Source organism: Epinephelus lanceolatus, chromosome 10 (genome assembly GCF_041903045.1).
Source record: "Epinephelus lanceolatus isolate andai-2023 chromosome 10, ASM4190304v1, whole genome shotgun sequence".
Classification (NCBI taxonomy): domain Eukaryota; kingdom Metazoa; phylum Chordata; class Actinopteri; order Perciformes; family Serranidae; genus Epinephelus; species Epinephelus lanceolatus.
The window spans coordinates 29,862,184-29,878,385 of record NC_135743.1 but is presented as its reverse complement, the minus strand read 5'-3'; the positions used below and the strand labels follow the sequence as shown (position 1 = coordinate 29,878,385).

Genomic DNA, 16,202 nt, shown 5'->3' with positions numbered 1-16,202 from the left:
AGAGAAAAGTTCCCGTTTTATTTTTTTTCTCAACGCTCTTGATGTTTGATAAATGAAATTTATAGGGCATGTTAAGGAATTAGCGAATTAGCAGAAGTGAAAGAGACTTGCTCAACGAAGTGTGAAGTAAAGCCAGAGAGCACTTTATAAAATAAACAGTAAACACTGATTATTCAGAAGGACTATTTGCCTTGTAACATGCTGAGATCCTGTTGATTTATATCTACATTTTTAGTATTCTCCTCGTCTCTACTCCATTCCTTTCCTCTCTCCTCTAGTTTAAAACACCAGCACAGTCATTGTCTGTGTAGGGTTGGAGGATATGATTAAATGAAGACATCGGAGGCAAAATGCCTATTACTGCATTTAAGAGTCAGATTTCTGCTGTAATATGATTCTTGAACATCATTTAAATGAGCAAAGCAGTGTCCTAAATCATAGTGGTGTCCTTGAATCTGAAATAACTAAAATCAAAGCCTGACTAAAACTGAAATAAGTCTGAGTCTGTTTCCACACGACACATCGTGTGGAGCTGTAAATTCTCCAGTGCTATGACAGAACAGGAAAAAACTGATGCAGCATCATGTGTCACTACCACACCTTATACGTGTTAGCACATCTAAAAAATATGATATAGCTGGGAATAAAGAGAGATGTGACCAACTGCATTTAAATGCAGGTTTAACTGAGAGCAGGTTCCTGCAGTGCATGTGAACTCCTCTGATCTCCTGCCTAACCTCAGGTCTCCTAGTAACCTTTTTTTCATCGGAGCAAGTAAATGTACAAAATGAAAAAGCGGTTGAAGTCAACAGCCCGCAGCTTCTCTGCATTGTGCTGACTGACTGGGTTTTTCACTTCTGCACTTAGACAGGCACACGTAAACATTTACATTCATGTACACACATACTTCTCTGTATCTCTCTGTCTCACCTCTAGTAAGACCTCTTTTCCACATCTACAAGTGTTGCCAGTTGATATCAACTGAAATTTGTATCAGCTGTATTTTATTCATGCCAGTTGCTTCTGGCGTATGTTTAGAGAGACATATCATGCCTAATTCAAGATAGGGGTGGGCAATGTATTGAATACATATTCGATATACTCAAGTATCTCTTTCTGGGATATTGAAGAGGACCATCATATAAAGATATTCCTTGCACATTTTAGCAGCTTATATAAACCAGGTCATGTTCATGTGCAGGGGACTGGCTTTACCTTTCTCACACACACACACACACACACACACACGCACAGACACCCCTGACTGATCAATCACGTCCACCAGTTTAATTGTCCTGCGTTACCATGCATTCTAAGAAGAGGAAGATCCCAGAACAGGTCTATCACCTGGAGGTGGTTTGGTTGCAGGAAGGCATACGTGAAACAGGCTGCTCTCCTCTCCCACAACATGATTGCTGGTAAAGGTAGCAGTACCCTAAATCTGCTCCATCACCTAAAACATCACCCAGTGGAGATCGCTGCAGTCAAGCCAGCCCCCACTTGGAAAAAGACGGTCTAACTATCCCCCATGTTGTTTTGCGGTATGTGCATGTACTAGGCATTATGGTAAGAGTGTGTCAGAACTGACCTTAAATTAGAAGTGCCCTTCTGGTGAAGGTGGTAGGCAAATTGACATTCATTTAATAAGTCAGTCAGTCTGTCTGTTAATAATGAATAAATATAAAAAACAAAATGAATAAATCTTGAATAATAAATCAAACAAATGGGGCATCGGTAGCGTAGTGGATAGTGCCGGCGCCCCATAAACAGAGGTGTTGCCTCACTGCAGCGGTCGCGGGTTCGACACCGGCTCGCGACCATTTGCTGCATGTCATCCCCCCACTCTCTCTCACTCCCCCATTTCACTCTCTCCTGTCAATTAAAGGCAAAAGCCGAAATATATATATATATATATATATATATATATATATATATATATATATATATATATATATATATATATATACATATATATATATATATATATATATATATATATATATATATATATATATGTAAAAAAAAAAAAAAATCAAACAAATGATGATTAACAAAAACAAAAACAATTTCAAGCATGTGAATAATAAGTCAATTTTCATAACAATCCAGTCTGACTTGAAAATGTCACTCAGACAATATCAGGACATTCTGATCCTGTTCCCTCTAACTTCAGATTAGTTACTGGAAGGATCACACTGGTATGATCATATGGATTTTAGGATTGAATCAAGCAGTTGTTATTTTAGTGAAAATATTGGGAAACATATCACATATTGTGGCATTACCAAAAAATATCAAGATGTTCTATTTAAGCCATGTCACCCAGCCGAATTTTAAGATTATGTGTAGTTGTCTTGGGGTCACGATGAACTGAAGAACTACAATGCAGAAAACAAAACACTCATACAGTCACCCAAAATGCACATACACACATCAAACACATATTTTGTATATACAGTCTTTGGTTCCTGGGCCAGCTATGAATTATAGCTCTTTTGTTGTTGATGCAGATTTTGTCATACCTTTGTTATTAAACTTTTATGTCCGGCATTTATAAAATATGTACATGCCCAATATACGGCAATGTTCAAAATCAATTTAATTCAGGCTAGATTGTGGATAGAGGGGAATGTTTGGTCTGTCTTTGAATTCTTACATTTGTCTCTCCCAATTTGTTTTAATTTCTATTTACGGTATCGTCCGTGGCAGACTACATCTGGGAGACCTGACTTGAATCAAGTATTTTTTCTATGTTTTTCAATGCTAATAATGATAATAAACTTCTTTAATTCAAGCAAATAATACCTGCGCTTTCCAGAAAAACATTATTGGTTGTTTGATTTCACAAGTTAGCAAGTCCTAGAAGCAGGAATGAATTTTATGTTGTCATATTGCTACCTGAAGTTGGGATGGAATGATGGGTGTTTAAAGCATCTGACTGCAAGTAGTATCTGCATGAATAGACACCACTTTAGGTGTGAGTGGGAAAACATGTTCTTGTAATATTTGGGTGAAGTGACCCAAAAAAAGGAGTTCACTACCCACAAGACCTAGAGTCTAAGAAATTAGAGAAGGCTGACAGGTTAGTTTATTTATTACACAAACACTTTGCCATTAAAGGTGGGCAGCAGTGCATATGTAAAAGTGAAAATAAAAAATAATGGACTCCATTATGAGTCACTGTGTATCAAATACCAAATACATCCGTGGCAACTACTGTATAGTGCAATTCAATCATCTGACATAGATTACAGTAGACAGGGTGCAGAAACCTCTGAGGAGGGTGTAGTGTGGAATTACTAAGCAGAAAACACACACAGCAAATAGCCATACAACCTTTGCCATTCATCACACATACATCAAGGCAATTCACTGTCTAAATGTCAGTGTTGTAGTTTTGTGCTTATTTTGAAAATAGACACATCTAGGATTAATTATGGAAGCAAGCAACAACATACTGCCATCAACTCCAAACCAGTTGGTGGCAAAGTGAAGACTCCTCTTCTTTTCTGTGCTGACAACTAGCAGCTCTTTGATGTATCTTGTCAGGATACAAAGTTACTCTCACCCAGCAACGATAAATATGTCCAAGTGTTGAGGTCCTTGGCAGCAACTGAAGATAAACAAACAGAAATTAATTGAAGGGAGGAGGCGTTAGCAGGGACAGCCATATGCATCAAACTGGCTTCTTGCGTTAAGGTGAACAAGTCAGGAATGATTTTGTAATAAGTAGGCACAAATTAGGGCTGAAAGATTAAACAAGGGCTTATGAAAAGGCAATCAAATATAGGCTGGCAACTTACTATTCCATCAGATAGCACTAGGTTAAGACCTGACAATGTAGTGGGCCAACACTCAGCCATCTGTTTACTTTGGAGAAATCGTGCCATGAGAAGAAGCCAAGAATAGGCATATGAAAAGAAGAGACTAAACAAAATTGACTTGGGGAGAGACGCTCCCCAGCATTATTATTATTTCCACTAGGAGCTCCCCTGGATTTAGACAAAAATGAACCAAAATCTCAAGATGATATAAGCACAGTGTTGCATTTTAGAAAGGGAATATGTAAATAAAGCATAGTTATTACTGTAAGGGTCACTGTACAGGCAGCCCTCACACTTCAGGGGCACAACACAACAGATGCTGTGTGATGATGCATTGATTGCCTGGTCATAGACTAATATGGCTACTGCTATATCATCAACGTCTGTCAATATTTCTTATCTTCACATAACTAAAAATTGTATGCACTGAAAATCATTTTTAAGTTGTTTTTATTACCCAGCACGTGCATATGCAAATGTAGTCTAGGCAATCTAATTTTACAAAAAGCAGCATGAAAGCACAGAGCCATTATGCAAGATTATACATCGTTTTTACCTTAATAAAATAATGCACAACCAACACAACGGTGCTACGTCATAACCTGTCATAGGACAGCTTAAGATATATAATTACAGAGTTGTTTGAGTGAGGGCGTAAATAATGTACTGTTCGTTAAAGGTATACTATGCAGGAATATTTGGCTACTGTTTGTAAACATTAATGCCAGCTAAAGTGAAACTGAAAGCCAACTCCAGGTTTGCTATATTTGTGGGGGGGGGGGGGGGGGGGGGGTCTTGGTGCTGTGATCATGGTTTCCATAGCTTCCACTTGGATGTGTTCTGCTGATTACCTCACCTTAGCTCTGTATCCAGGAATGCCTCAAAGAAAAAAAGTGGTGATTAAGAGGAATTACTTTTCTGAGTCTGTAAATTGTTTTTTTGTTTGTTTGTTTGTTTTAGGAAAATCCTACATGGTGTACTTTTAACATTTATTCTTTTTCTGTAACCACTTATGCTGTTAGGGGTCACGGGTATGCTGGAGCCTATCCCAGCTGACATTGGGCAAGGGGCGGGGTACACCCTGGACAGGTCGCCAGACTATCACAGGGATAACACATAGAGACAAACAACCATTCATACATTCAGACCTACGTACAATTTAAAGTCACCAATTAATTGTGTGAGGAAGCTGGAGAACCTGGAGAAAACCCCTTGTTGACATGGGGAAAACATACAAACTCCCCCACTCTTGGGTTCAAACCCCAGCCCTGGATTTGAACTGGGAACCCTATTGCTGTGAGGCGACAATGCTAATCACTGTATCACTGTGCCGTCCTGTACCTTTAACAGTTGTACACTATTTTCAGCCATTGTGAATCATTTGAACCAAATATTAAAAAGAAAATGAACTGTTACTGATGATCAGCATACAATTAATTCTGGTGAGAAACCTACAATGTTGAGTGTCTTGTACCCTTTAACTTCATTATGTTGGACAGCATGCTTCTGTTCAGCAAATCATCAGGGTTATAATTATGAGCTGCTGGTGAATGATTGTGGGTCCCACTGATTCTTTACTGCTCTATTTGATGAGCCATTTTCATCACGCACAACTGTATTTGGCATGGCTGTTTGAAACTTTGGAAACAAATATGTGGCTGAGAGGATAATTATTAATCACCACCCACCCTTCTCGCCTATAGTGTATGGAAAAAAATTAGTGCCCAGGGCCATGTTATGCCCTGGTGGCGCAAATGAACAAATGCAAAGATTAGGAAACCACCAACTTAACAAGAGGAAGCTAAAAATAGAAAATCTATGGGGAAAAGCATTTCCTCCCCTGTGCTGATTTGATAATCCCTCACTACTCTTTCTTCACAATGCAAAGGGATGTAGGTCAGTTACATCAGACACTCTATTTTTGTAATTTGAAATTTTATTTTTAATATACGGTAAATTTCATATTTAGTATGTATGCTGTCATCACCATTCACTATTTAGGATGATTTCTGATGCAGTTTATATGTGTTTGACCACCAATGACAGTGATCACCTGTGGGGACCCTGGCATTCCAGCGAATGGACTCAGATTTGGTGATGACATCACAGTTGGCCAGAACGTGACGTTCACGTGTCAGCCGGGGTATGTGATGATAGGAGGGGACAATGCCGTCACAAGGACCTGCACCACCAATGGCACCTGGAGTGGCACCATGCCAGCATGTCAAGGTAAATACCACCCACAAATGCACACACACACATACGCTGCATCCAACACGTGCTGCACTACACAGTAAACCTTGATAACCATCAGACCGTGCTGTAACAACCTTGGCACGCTAGCACACTGTCATGTACAATATAAAGTACATGCTTACACCCCGACATCTAATGAGATTTGCAACCAAGGTGACACAGATCTTCCTATGTGGTCAGATAGCGTCATATAGTTGACTCCAGTGTGCTGATAACAGAAATATCAACAATACTTAAGGTTGAACATCTGTAAGACTGACATTTATGTAAGTATAAACACACAGGCTGACCCATATAAACACAATATGCAATTCTGAATCTGTTCTTTTGAATTATGTCTAGTGCATCACTACATTACAAAAGTAGTACTGTATTTTAACAAGTCCCCAGATAAAAGACGGCATCGCTCAGTTGGCTTTCATGGGGGGAAAAAAAAGAAAAAAATATTCTGCATTTTTTAGAGCCCTTGATCTGGGACACAGTGATTTCACCCACACCTGCATCTAGAGTTGCACCTGTGGTGGCACAGAGCCAAGGCTAAAAGTTCCTCTGACATCTGATGATGGATAGCCAACAAGTCCTCTTCATCACAACAAGGATCCCTCTAATTGTACTCCTACGGTTAATCATTTGCTTCCTCCCTCAAAAAGTGTGTGCGCACTCTATGGGCGTGATTAACATCAAAGTTAAAAAATCCACTAAGAGGACTTAGTTGTTGTACGCCCATCAGCACTACATCACTCTATGATTTATGACACTCTAGTGGAGGCATAGATTAGCATGTCTGCCATCGACACCCAAAAGTAAGTATTGCAGGGAAGATTAACTTGTGCAGCAAACAGTTCAAAAGTACACCGGGAAAAGAAGGAGCCCAAAAGGCAAATGGTGGCTTATTGTTGCTAAGGAACTGTTCCTAGGCTGCTGTCTCAGTTACAGAGAAGAAAGCTGGCGTTGTATTCGCCACTTGAGAAATGGGAAAGGACAAATGAACTGTGAGAGAAAAAGAGGCAGAGTGTGAGAGACGGACATGCACACAGACAAACATAACAGGTGGGAGAAATATGCAGACGGGTTACAGAAAGGCACGCAATTACTAAAGATCTAATAGACACTGACATATTCTTCAGGGGAGAATGAGTATCAGAGAATGTAAAAACATGACGCCTGTTGATCTTTGTTCTTCTCACGTAATGGCTGTTTTTGTTTCGAGATATGCTGTATATAGATATTAAGGGTATCTAATGTTACTATTGACCAGAAGTAGTGGGCCATCGCCTCTTCTTAGCTCCACTCATAGCGAACTTTGGTTTTAAGCCACACACTTCTTGCCCTCCTCAGGCTCCCTGTAGGACCTTGCCTAGAAGTTAACAACATCCAAACTGACATTGATTTGTAATATTTCATGGGTGTGTTTCATTATTTACACTCTCTGTTCTGTGCTATGTTGAGGCTGTTGGATGAATCGATGGTCGCACAACTGTTGCCCAAGGCATTTTAAACTGCAAGAGAGAGAAAGAGAGCATGGGTGTGTATGTGCACGCATGTGTGTATAACAGTGTGTGGAGCTCCTAACCTCCAAGCTCTAATCCTTGACAGCTACCGCAACAGCTCAGGCACTCGGCCTCGATGCCACTATGCTTGATGGGGGTGGTGTGGAGAGGAGCGAAACCCCAGAGCTTAGCCATCCTCATCACACTCACACCACCATGCATGCATACAATCACATGAGGGCATTACACAAGCGTCTCTCTCATGCATACATAGGCACACATACTTCCACACCTTCACGTTTGCTCCTACCACTGCTGCCACTGCTTGAGTGCTGTCAGATCGCACTGACCTGTATGCATTAGTCAGCAAGCCACAGGGTCCCTCCTGCCTCCTCTCACTCTCCCCGCTTCTTTCACTTTGCCAATAGTACTTATTTCTCTTATGGGGAAATTAATAAAAGAAAGGCAAGCCAGAGGGGTTTGATTACTAAGTGTGTGCTTCGTATTAATTTTTGTGATTCCTCAGTGTGGATGGATTATTAAGAGGGAGGCACAGATGTTTTATGCTTTATTTTCTCCTTGTCTTTGGTCGCTTCCTCTCCTTTGGTCTCTTTCTAAGACTATCTAGGACAAGCAATTGAACAGCTCGCTGGTAATCACGGCTTTTTTATCATCTCTCTCGCTGACAGCCTACGCAGCAAGAGGTCTTAGAAAAGGACTGAGCAAATTTTCTATTTTCTTTTCTCGCATCTGAAACTAAAAACAATGCCCCTTCCAATGAGATCGGTTGCCTTTTTCTTTTGCATGATTGGGTTCAAGTTGAAGGTGCAGCGGTTCAGGCGGGGTGAGCTGTTTGAAATTGTCATGATGCGAGGCGTCTGTCATCTTGTCATAGATTTGGATGATGTGCCGCAGGGATATGAGCCGATATTCCAGGAAGGGAGGGGTAAAGAGAAAGAAGGAAGGAAAGGGAGAGAGCGGGTTGAGACTAAAAAAGACAAAGAGGTTTTACATGTGCCGACTCTGTGCATAATTTTAAACATTTTATGTGTGCGTCAGTGCTAGCCACACCGTTTGTGTGTGGTGTGCATACACACACTGCCGATGACACATCCTAAGCCTCGCCCGGCAAGGATTCTGTTTGAATCCCAGGTTTGGCGTGTTCAGCTAAGAGGCACTAATGCTGCTTAGAACTACTTAGGAAAATGGGGACACTCTCCACTTCCTATTCGGTTCTGCCTGCCACCCATGCCTTTTTTTATTTTTATTTTTTCATTTATTTTAAGTAATTTCTGATGCAGTGCTTATAAGATTAGTAGGCCTACTCCTTTAAGCAGTGTAATTTGCCTACTCGCACATGTGCTCTCACACATTCTCCCCCCATCTGTCTTTTCCTCTTTCTTTCTCTCACATAGACACACTTTAAAGAGATTCACATACATATCCAAGAGAACTTTATGCTTTACACCATCCAGCTGGGCATTTTAGAGAGGTATTTCAGAATGAAGTGGCTTTTTTTTTTCTAGGGCTCCAGAGCAACAACATGAAAATCCCAAACTGAAGGCGCTCTTTACTAATTCATTAACATCAAAGAGAAACAATTTCTAGTGAACTTGTTTCTCCTTGAGAACTTGAGAAAGAAAATTATATTACCAAACAAAACATTAAAAAACAGATTGCAACATCAGTATGGTTTTCCCTTTTAACTTTAATTCACTATTCATCGTGGCCTGAATATTTTTCCAAATATAGTCTACATTTAAATCATATGTATATGATGTATACTGCTGCTGCAATATGTCCATATGGAAATCTGTTTGGATCCACTGCCAGCCAAGAACAAAAGATAGTTCCACCTTGGAGAGAATGTGTGAATATCCCACAGTGGCTTGCTCCACATTTACTGCAAGTTGTGTGGAAAAGGGAAAATCTATCTTAACTCTACAAGGCAACAAAGTTGTCCATCATGATGTGCCTACCTTAAATCTATCACAAGAAACCCACTCATTTTTAAATTTTACCATGACATAGTGTAAAAACTATCTTTAATCACCTGACCAGAGGCTTTCTGAATTGTGTAAATAAAATAAATAGAACTATCTAATCTAGTTTGTACAAAAGGACGCTCCCATGCAGTGATGTATCAGTGTTAATTTTGCCAGCTATTTTATATTCAATTTTGAGATGTAATGTCCAAATTTGTTGGCTTTATTCTTTATGCATCATAGTTTTAGTCTACAGAACCGTATTGCATTCACTTGACAAAAAAAAGAAAAATCTGTTTTATTGAGTATTTTTTTCTGTTTTTCGTAGAATTTTTTTTCTGTTTTTCGTGGTAATTTTTTTTCTGGTTTTTGTGGTAATTTTGTTTCTGTTTTTCGTGTTTTTTTGTTTTTTTTTCGGGGTAATTTTTTCTGTTTTTCTGAGTATTTTTTTCTCAGTTAAGAGAGCAATAGAACAACAGAGGCTTTCATTCCTTTCTTGAGAGCTCGATATAATGGAAGCAAACACGACCCGCTTGTAGATGGTAAGGTGCCTGCATAAAGTCGACAAACTAATGATAACACCATCTATATGACTTAAAGACAGGAGTATCTCCCAGTGTCTCAAACCCAAAACAAAGTAAAACTGGATTAAACTAAACAAGCGGGTCATGTTTGCTTCCATTATATCGAGCTCTCAAGAAAGGAATGAAAGCGTCTGTTGTTCTATTGCTCTCTTAACTCAGAAAAAAATACTCAGAAAAACAGAAAAAAATTACCCTGAAAAACAAAACAAAAAATACCATGAAAAACAGAAACAAAATCACCATGAAAAACAGAAAAAAAAAATTACCACGAAAATCAGAAAAAAATTACACCGAAAAACAGAAAAAAATACACTGAAAAACAGAAAAATAAAAAAATTACTCTGAAAAACAGAAAAAATTACTCAATAAAAGAGATTTTTTTATTTGTCAAGTGAATGCAATATGCTTCTGTATTAGTCCATGTTAATTTGACAAAAAAACAATTTAACCTCTTTCTGCATATCATCATTTATGAATAAGTTTACCATCTATGTTTGAATATATATTTAGATTTAACTAAACTTTTCTGATGGATGGACAGGGAGTTCCGGGTGCTCACAGCACAGGGGAAAGCCATATACTGTTCATCTGAACACTGTGATGACACAGAGCTGGTTTTAAACAGGCGGTTTCCCATTTAAAGGGGAACACCACCTAAATTAAGAATTCCAGTATGTTATTTCCATGGCCTGGGAAAGTTCAATCAATGTGATCATGAGCTACTGTCTCTTTAAACCCAGAAACCAGAGAAGTACGTCTCAAGCTTGTGATGTCATCATGTATGAAGTCTGGAGCTGCTCCATAGACAACAAATGAGTCAGATTTTGTTTTCTTTCTTTCTTTCTTTCTTTCCAAATGAGCTTTATTCTATTGTAGTGTTCTCAGTTATGAAACAGAAAATGTACCCATGTTCTCAAACCATTCCCTTGGCTGCTCTCAGTGTCATCTACAATATATCTCTCAAATCATTATCTGTGGCACTATTTCAGTCTTTATACTTTATTTAAAAAATGAGATTTAATACTCTAGTTTTTAGATTTGGGAGTGAGCTGTTTGTTTACTAGTATATTTGGAATGTCTTAAACCATAGGAATAACGTATTCATTGAAAATGGGCATAGTACCCCTTTAATATACAGCGTAATAAATGATATGATATTGTAATGATCACTCCTACAGGTACTAATGGGTGAAATCACATGCTGTAGCTTTTAATGATTAAAATCAGTTTGATGTCTTCTGGCATGCAGTATGCCAAGTTGCTTGAATGTATTGATTCACTGTGCTCTCAGCATGTACAGTAGAAACAGTGCTGGTTTGGAGGTGAGTGGTGCTCTAGAATTTAAAAAAGAAAGTATTACGCATGAAGCTGACAGGAAGAAGTCAGTGATGAAAGTGGTCAGGAAGTCTTAAATCTGTGCTCCAGATGGCAACTAGTCCAACTTGCCTTAGCAAGGTCTTTGTCTTTCTAATGATGCCTACGAAAACAGTGGGTGCGTGTGTCTCTATTCATGGTCCTGCCCAGCGCCAAGATGTCCATAGACTCTGCCTTCATGTTGCTACATCTGTATGTTTTTGTCTTGTATTTGGTAAGTGAAAATGACTGTGATGTTGTTCTGCCAAAACGCAAAACCTTAACTTGAGAGCCATGGTGTTAACATGACAGTTTAAGTAACTGGATTTGTAAACTAAACATCTGATCTTGCCAGACAGTTGCGAGGCTTGGATAAAGCCTGACTTTGTTCAAGGGTTTCAGCATGCATGAGTATGTCTAAAAGAAAGAGAGACTTGGGGAAATGATGGGTGTTGTGGGAGGATAGTAATGGTATAAAACAACTGCTATAATTTATTCACATCCCTAAAACCCATATCCCATCTGCGTCCCCACGGGTTCATCTCCAAGTGTGTCAGAACAAACTCTGAGCTTTATTATGCATTCATTTATTACATTTGTTGAACAGAAAGTTTATGGCTTACACAGGCACAAGATGTCCCCTCATTTCTCGCAGAAATAATTCAGTATACTCCAAACAGAAATGGCAGAAAATCTCACACAGTCACAGTCAAGACACAGACCATTTCTCTGGGCTAAAGACCTAGTTTTCATTCTGTCATAATCCACATTATGTCGAATGGTGAATTTGTGCCACCTCTACTGCCACTTGATATCTGTAAAATGGCACTATAATGTGAAGCATGCAGTGCAATAATAGATTTGACAAAACATGTTCATGTTTAACCTGCATGAAAAGCTAACTCCAATCCTGTTGTGTCTCATAAAGAAGTGGTGCTTAGGCCCTCCGGGACATTGTGTCATTTTGGATAGAAATGGGAAGATTAAAACCTGTAAGAATGACAATTTATTGGACAGAAAGTGGTTTCATTACAATGTTTAATACATTTTAACACCACTACTCCCTCTTGCCATCACCGCCACCTCCATTTATTAAAGTTGTGATTAGAAATTGAAAGACCCAGGATATAGCCATATCCCTGTAAATCCACATAAATCCTAGTAATTATCTCCAAGCTTTAACATTGTCTGTTATCCTTGAGTTACACCCAGAGCTGTTTTATTTCAATTGTACCGAGATGGAAGACAGCAACAGTGTTTCTTGAGGATATTTTCTGATCCTTCATGTTTGTGTCCAGGGACGTAGAACCAAGTATTCCCAAGACCACTCAATTGATGCCATAAAGTATTCTGGCTTAAATTTGTCCTAATTCTCAAGTGACTGCATCCCCAAAACATAGCAGGGGTTTTGGCTGGGACTGTGAAGAGAGGCATACAAGTCATTGTGCATGCACAGTACCCCAACACTATTAGGGATTTCACTTGCACCCTCAGCTCTAGCTCCTCCATGTTTGCTGTCGACCATAGACTGCACTGTGATGTCACCCATTGTTTTTGACTTGCCATCTGAAGTCTTGAGTTTGGCATTTTGACCGCTGCCATCTTTGGAGCTAGAAGTAACTATATTTGGATGAGAGTTTGGAGCTGCGGAGGAGCAAGGGATGAATCTGACTCATAGGCTGTGGTGACGCCACGCAGACAGCCTGTCATTGAAAGCAGACACAGCCTTAATGATGTGTAACTTTAAGCCTTACTAAATTTTTGAATGGTGGGATACATAAAAATTCAACCCTTGTATAGGTGTCATGAAAGGGGAAATTAGCTATAGAGACTAAAAACATTTCTTGTACCGGGCAGTGAACATGTTTATTTCTGCTGTAATTTTGGGCATTTCAACATGGAGGTCTATGGAGATTGACTCACTTCTGGAGCCAGCTTCAAATGGCAATTGGAGAAACTACAGTTCTTGCCACTCACGCGTTGGCTTCATTATTCAGCCCCAGAGGTAGCTGCTTGCTGTTGACCCACCTGTGCCGCAATAACATGCAGCGTTTTTTGATTCAGCTTTCGTCATTTAAAGGTCTTTGTGCTGTCAGCCTTTTATTCCTTTGTGTTATAGATTTGCAGTATTTCAGATTTTAAAATGTCCTATGGCTTTTGCTAGATGTGATTTTTGTATAATCTATTTTCATTACTTTGCTGAGAACCATAGTCAGTTGGCTATTTCAGCTGTCATTTTTTAATTTTGAAATTTTTGTCTTGCTCTCAATTAGGACTTAATTTGCTCTTATGTGTGTCTTGCTTTGGTTTCAGTCCCACAATCCTTTTGATCCTCGTCTTGACTTAAATTTAAGTGGACCTATTTTGTGCATCGATTGTACTCTAATGAGCTTGTCTTGACTGAGACTGTGTCCTCATTTTTCCTCACAGTGGTGACGTGTCCTACACCCCCACCTATACCCAACGGCCTCCTGGAGGGCTCAGTCCTGGAGTGGGGTTCCAGTGTGAGCTACAGCTGCCTACCTGGCTACGAGCTGTCCTTCCCCGCTGTGCTCACCTGCACAGGGAATGGGACATGGACCGGAGACCTGCCTCAGTGCTTGCGTGAGTCACCATTTTATACTTTCTTGATGATTATTATCATAATTATAGATTTATGTAGAGAGAGTCTCCTTATCTTTAAACTGAAATGGTGGTGGTGACATTTCTGTCGCTGTCTGAAACATGGTTATTTGCACAGTGAGCTAAATTGGATCTTGTCTCTTGATGCCCCTTTTTAAACATGATCAAGCATGTGAAGTGTTGGACTCATAATTAAAATCTGGCATCCTGTTGCTTTCCCTCTTACTCATCTATTGATCATGAATTCATATTAAATCATTTGGAAGTAAAAGTGAAAGATTCTGCCTTGCCTTACGTATCTGACTGTGAAATTACCAGGGTTCCCACTGTGCGTGGAATTTGTGGAAAACACGGAATAATAAGAGGTATAATAATCCAGTCAGACAAAGGCCTAACATTGTACAAATGTGTTTGAGGGAAGTCATAAAGTAACGGGTAATTTCTCAAATAGCTCTCTTAACATCGATATACCTGCATGTTATTTTACAACTTTGCTCATACATTCAGTACATTAGTATTAAGTTCTCTCTCCTAGGCAAGCCTTTTCTACCATTTTGCTGCTTGCCCCTGTGGGGTTATCGCAAGTTAATGAAATTAATGAAAGTCATGAATAAGTCATGGAATTTAACATCAGAGCCTAGGTGGAAAAGCTGAATTACGATACAAATATAATAAGGCAGTCTTGCAGAGGTGCAGAACAGGGATTATTAGTGTTGCTCCTAGTTGCAACGTCAAGGTCTTTCTCCATAAACAGTGAGTTATACATAATCCTGATATCACCTTCAGTGTCAACACAATGATTTTTCTTTTTCAGATATCAAATATTGAAAAAGGCCAAGCATGAGAAGGATATTGTGTCCTACCTGTTCATAAAGAAGGATAATTAATATTTCATCATTCATACATGAACTAGACCTCCAATTTACATTTTGATTAAATGACAAGAGAATTGACCTCTAGCCCCAGAGTCAAAGCCCCAGTGTTGATGATGATCTGAGTGGAACCACAAGTGGGGTGTGTGATGCTCTTTACTACATTAAGACCTTCTCAGAATCATCTTTGCAAGCATAATAATAACCTCTGGGATGCATGACTGCTCAAGAGCGTCTCTTTGTCATCAGAATCATTCTTGCATTATATCAGTCAGACAGAAATAAAATATCAAGAAGGGTTAAGTACTTACATGTGTTTGTTTCTCTCTGAGTGTTAGTCGGTACTAAGTGGAATAAAAACAAATGCCACTGAAAAATATTCATGCACATCACTCTAAGTGCTGAAAGATGTGTTGGTTTTTTTGACAGCTGTGCTGCAACAACATCTCCACTTAAACTGCTGAATGCAGGCAGTCCTTTTGACTGCTGAAGTTGTGCATTCTGCATCAATTAATTGATTGTTGCAGCTTTCTTTAGCAGGGGATCTCTGCTATCAGATGGCTGCATGCATTAATTGTGCAGACTGTAACTACACTGTGTTGATCGCTGCCTTTATGTAAGAGTTTATGAATTGGAGAGAAATGAGTTGGTTTGTAGTATTTTTGTCATGTTGAATCATGACAAAAACAGTGTGAGACCCCTGAGCCTCTTTAAAAAGGACTACATTCACTTCTGTGTTCTTTTGTAATTTATGTTAATGACGGAGTTCGGTGCTTGTGGCCGTATTCAGTCAGGCGGACACGGTCCCATTTGGGTATTTAGCATCGGAGATCCAGCTGACAGACTGCTAGGGTTTGTGTCCCTTCAACTAGAAGCACAGTACCTCTGCAGCCATTTGCTCTTCTAAATGGCCCCATTGCAGTCATTTATTGTAATTCTTGTAAGTCAGTGCGCACACTGCTGTCTGATTTATGTCCCGCTTAACTGTAAAGGATAGTTTTTGTCTGTTATGACCAGATATGTGCTTTAGCACTGCTAAGTGACCAACTGCCTGTTTTATCGAGGTGCACTGATATATCTGTGTTCTTGTCCTGAGCTGTTGTGATGAATAAAAACTGTCATCTGGACATAAAATGGATAAGGTTCCACTTGGTAAATGTACCATGTCTACTTTCTGTCTACCACAATTATGATGAGCAGTGTCATCCCTCAACAC

The 16,202-nt window shown here is 39.4% G+C and overlaps 1 protein-coding gene across 5 annotated transcripts in view; it reads left to right on the top strand.

Moving 5' to 3' along the window:
- The window catches only part of LOC117265836 (CUB and sushi domain-containing protein 3-like), a 268,435-nt gene that overhangs the window by 230,201 nt on the left and 22,032 nt on the right, over positions 1-16,202 (top strand). For all 5 annotated transcript variants that reach the window (XM_078171922.1, XM_033640574.2, XM_033640575.2 and 2 more), the window contains exons 59-60: positions 5,871-6,053; positions 13,923-14,096. In XM_078171922.1, coding sequence (XP_078028048.1) covers positions 5,871-6,053; positions 13,923-14,096 — 357 coding nt within the window. The remainder of the gene's footprint in view (positions 1-5,870; positions 6,054-13,922; positions 14,097-16,202) is intronic.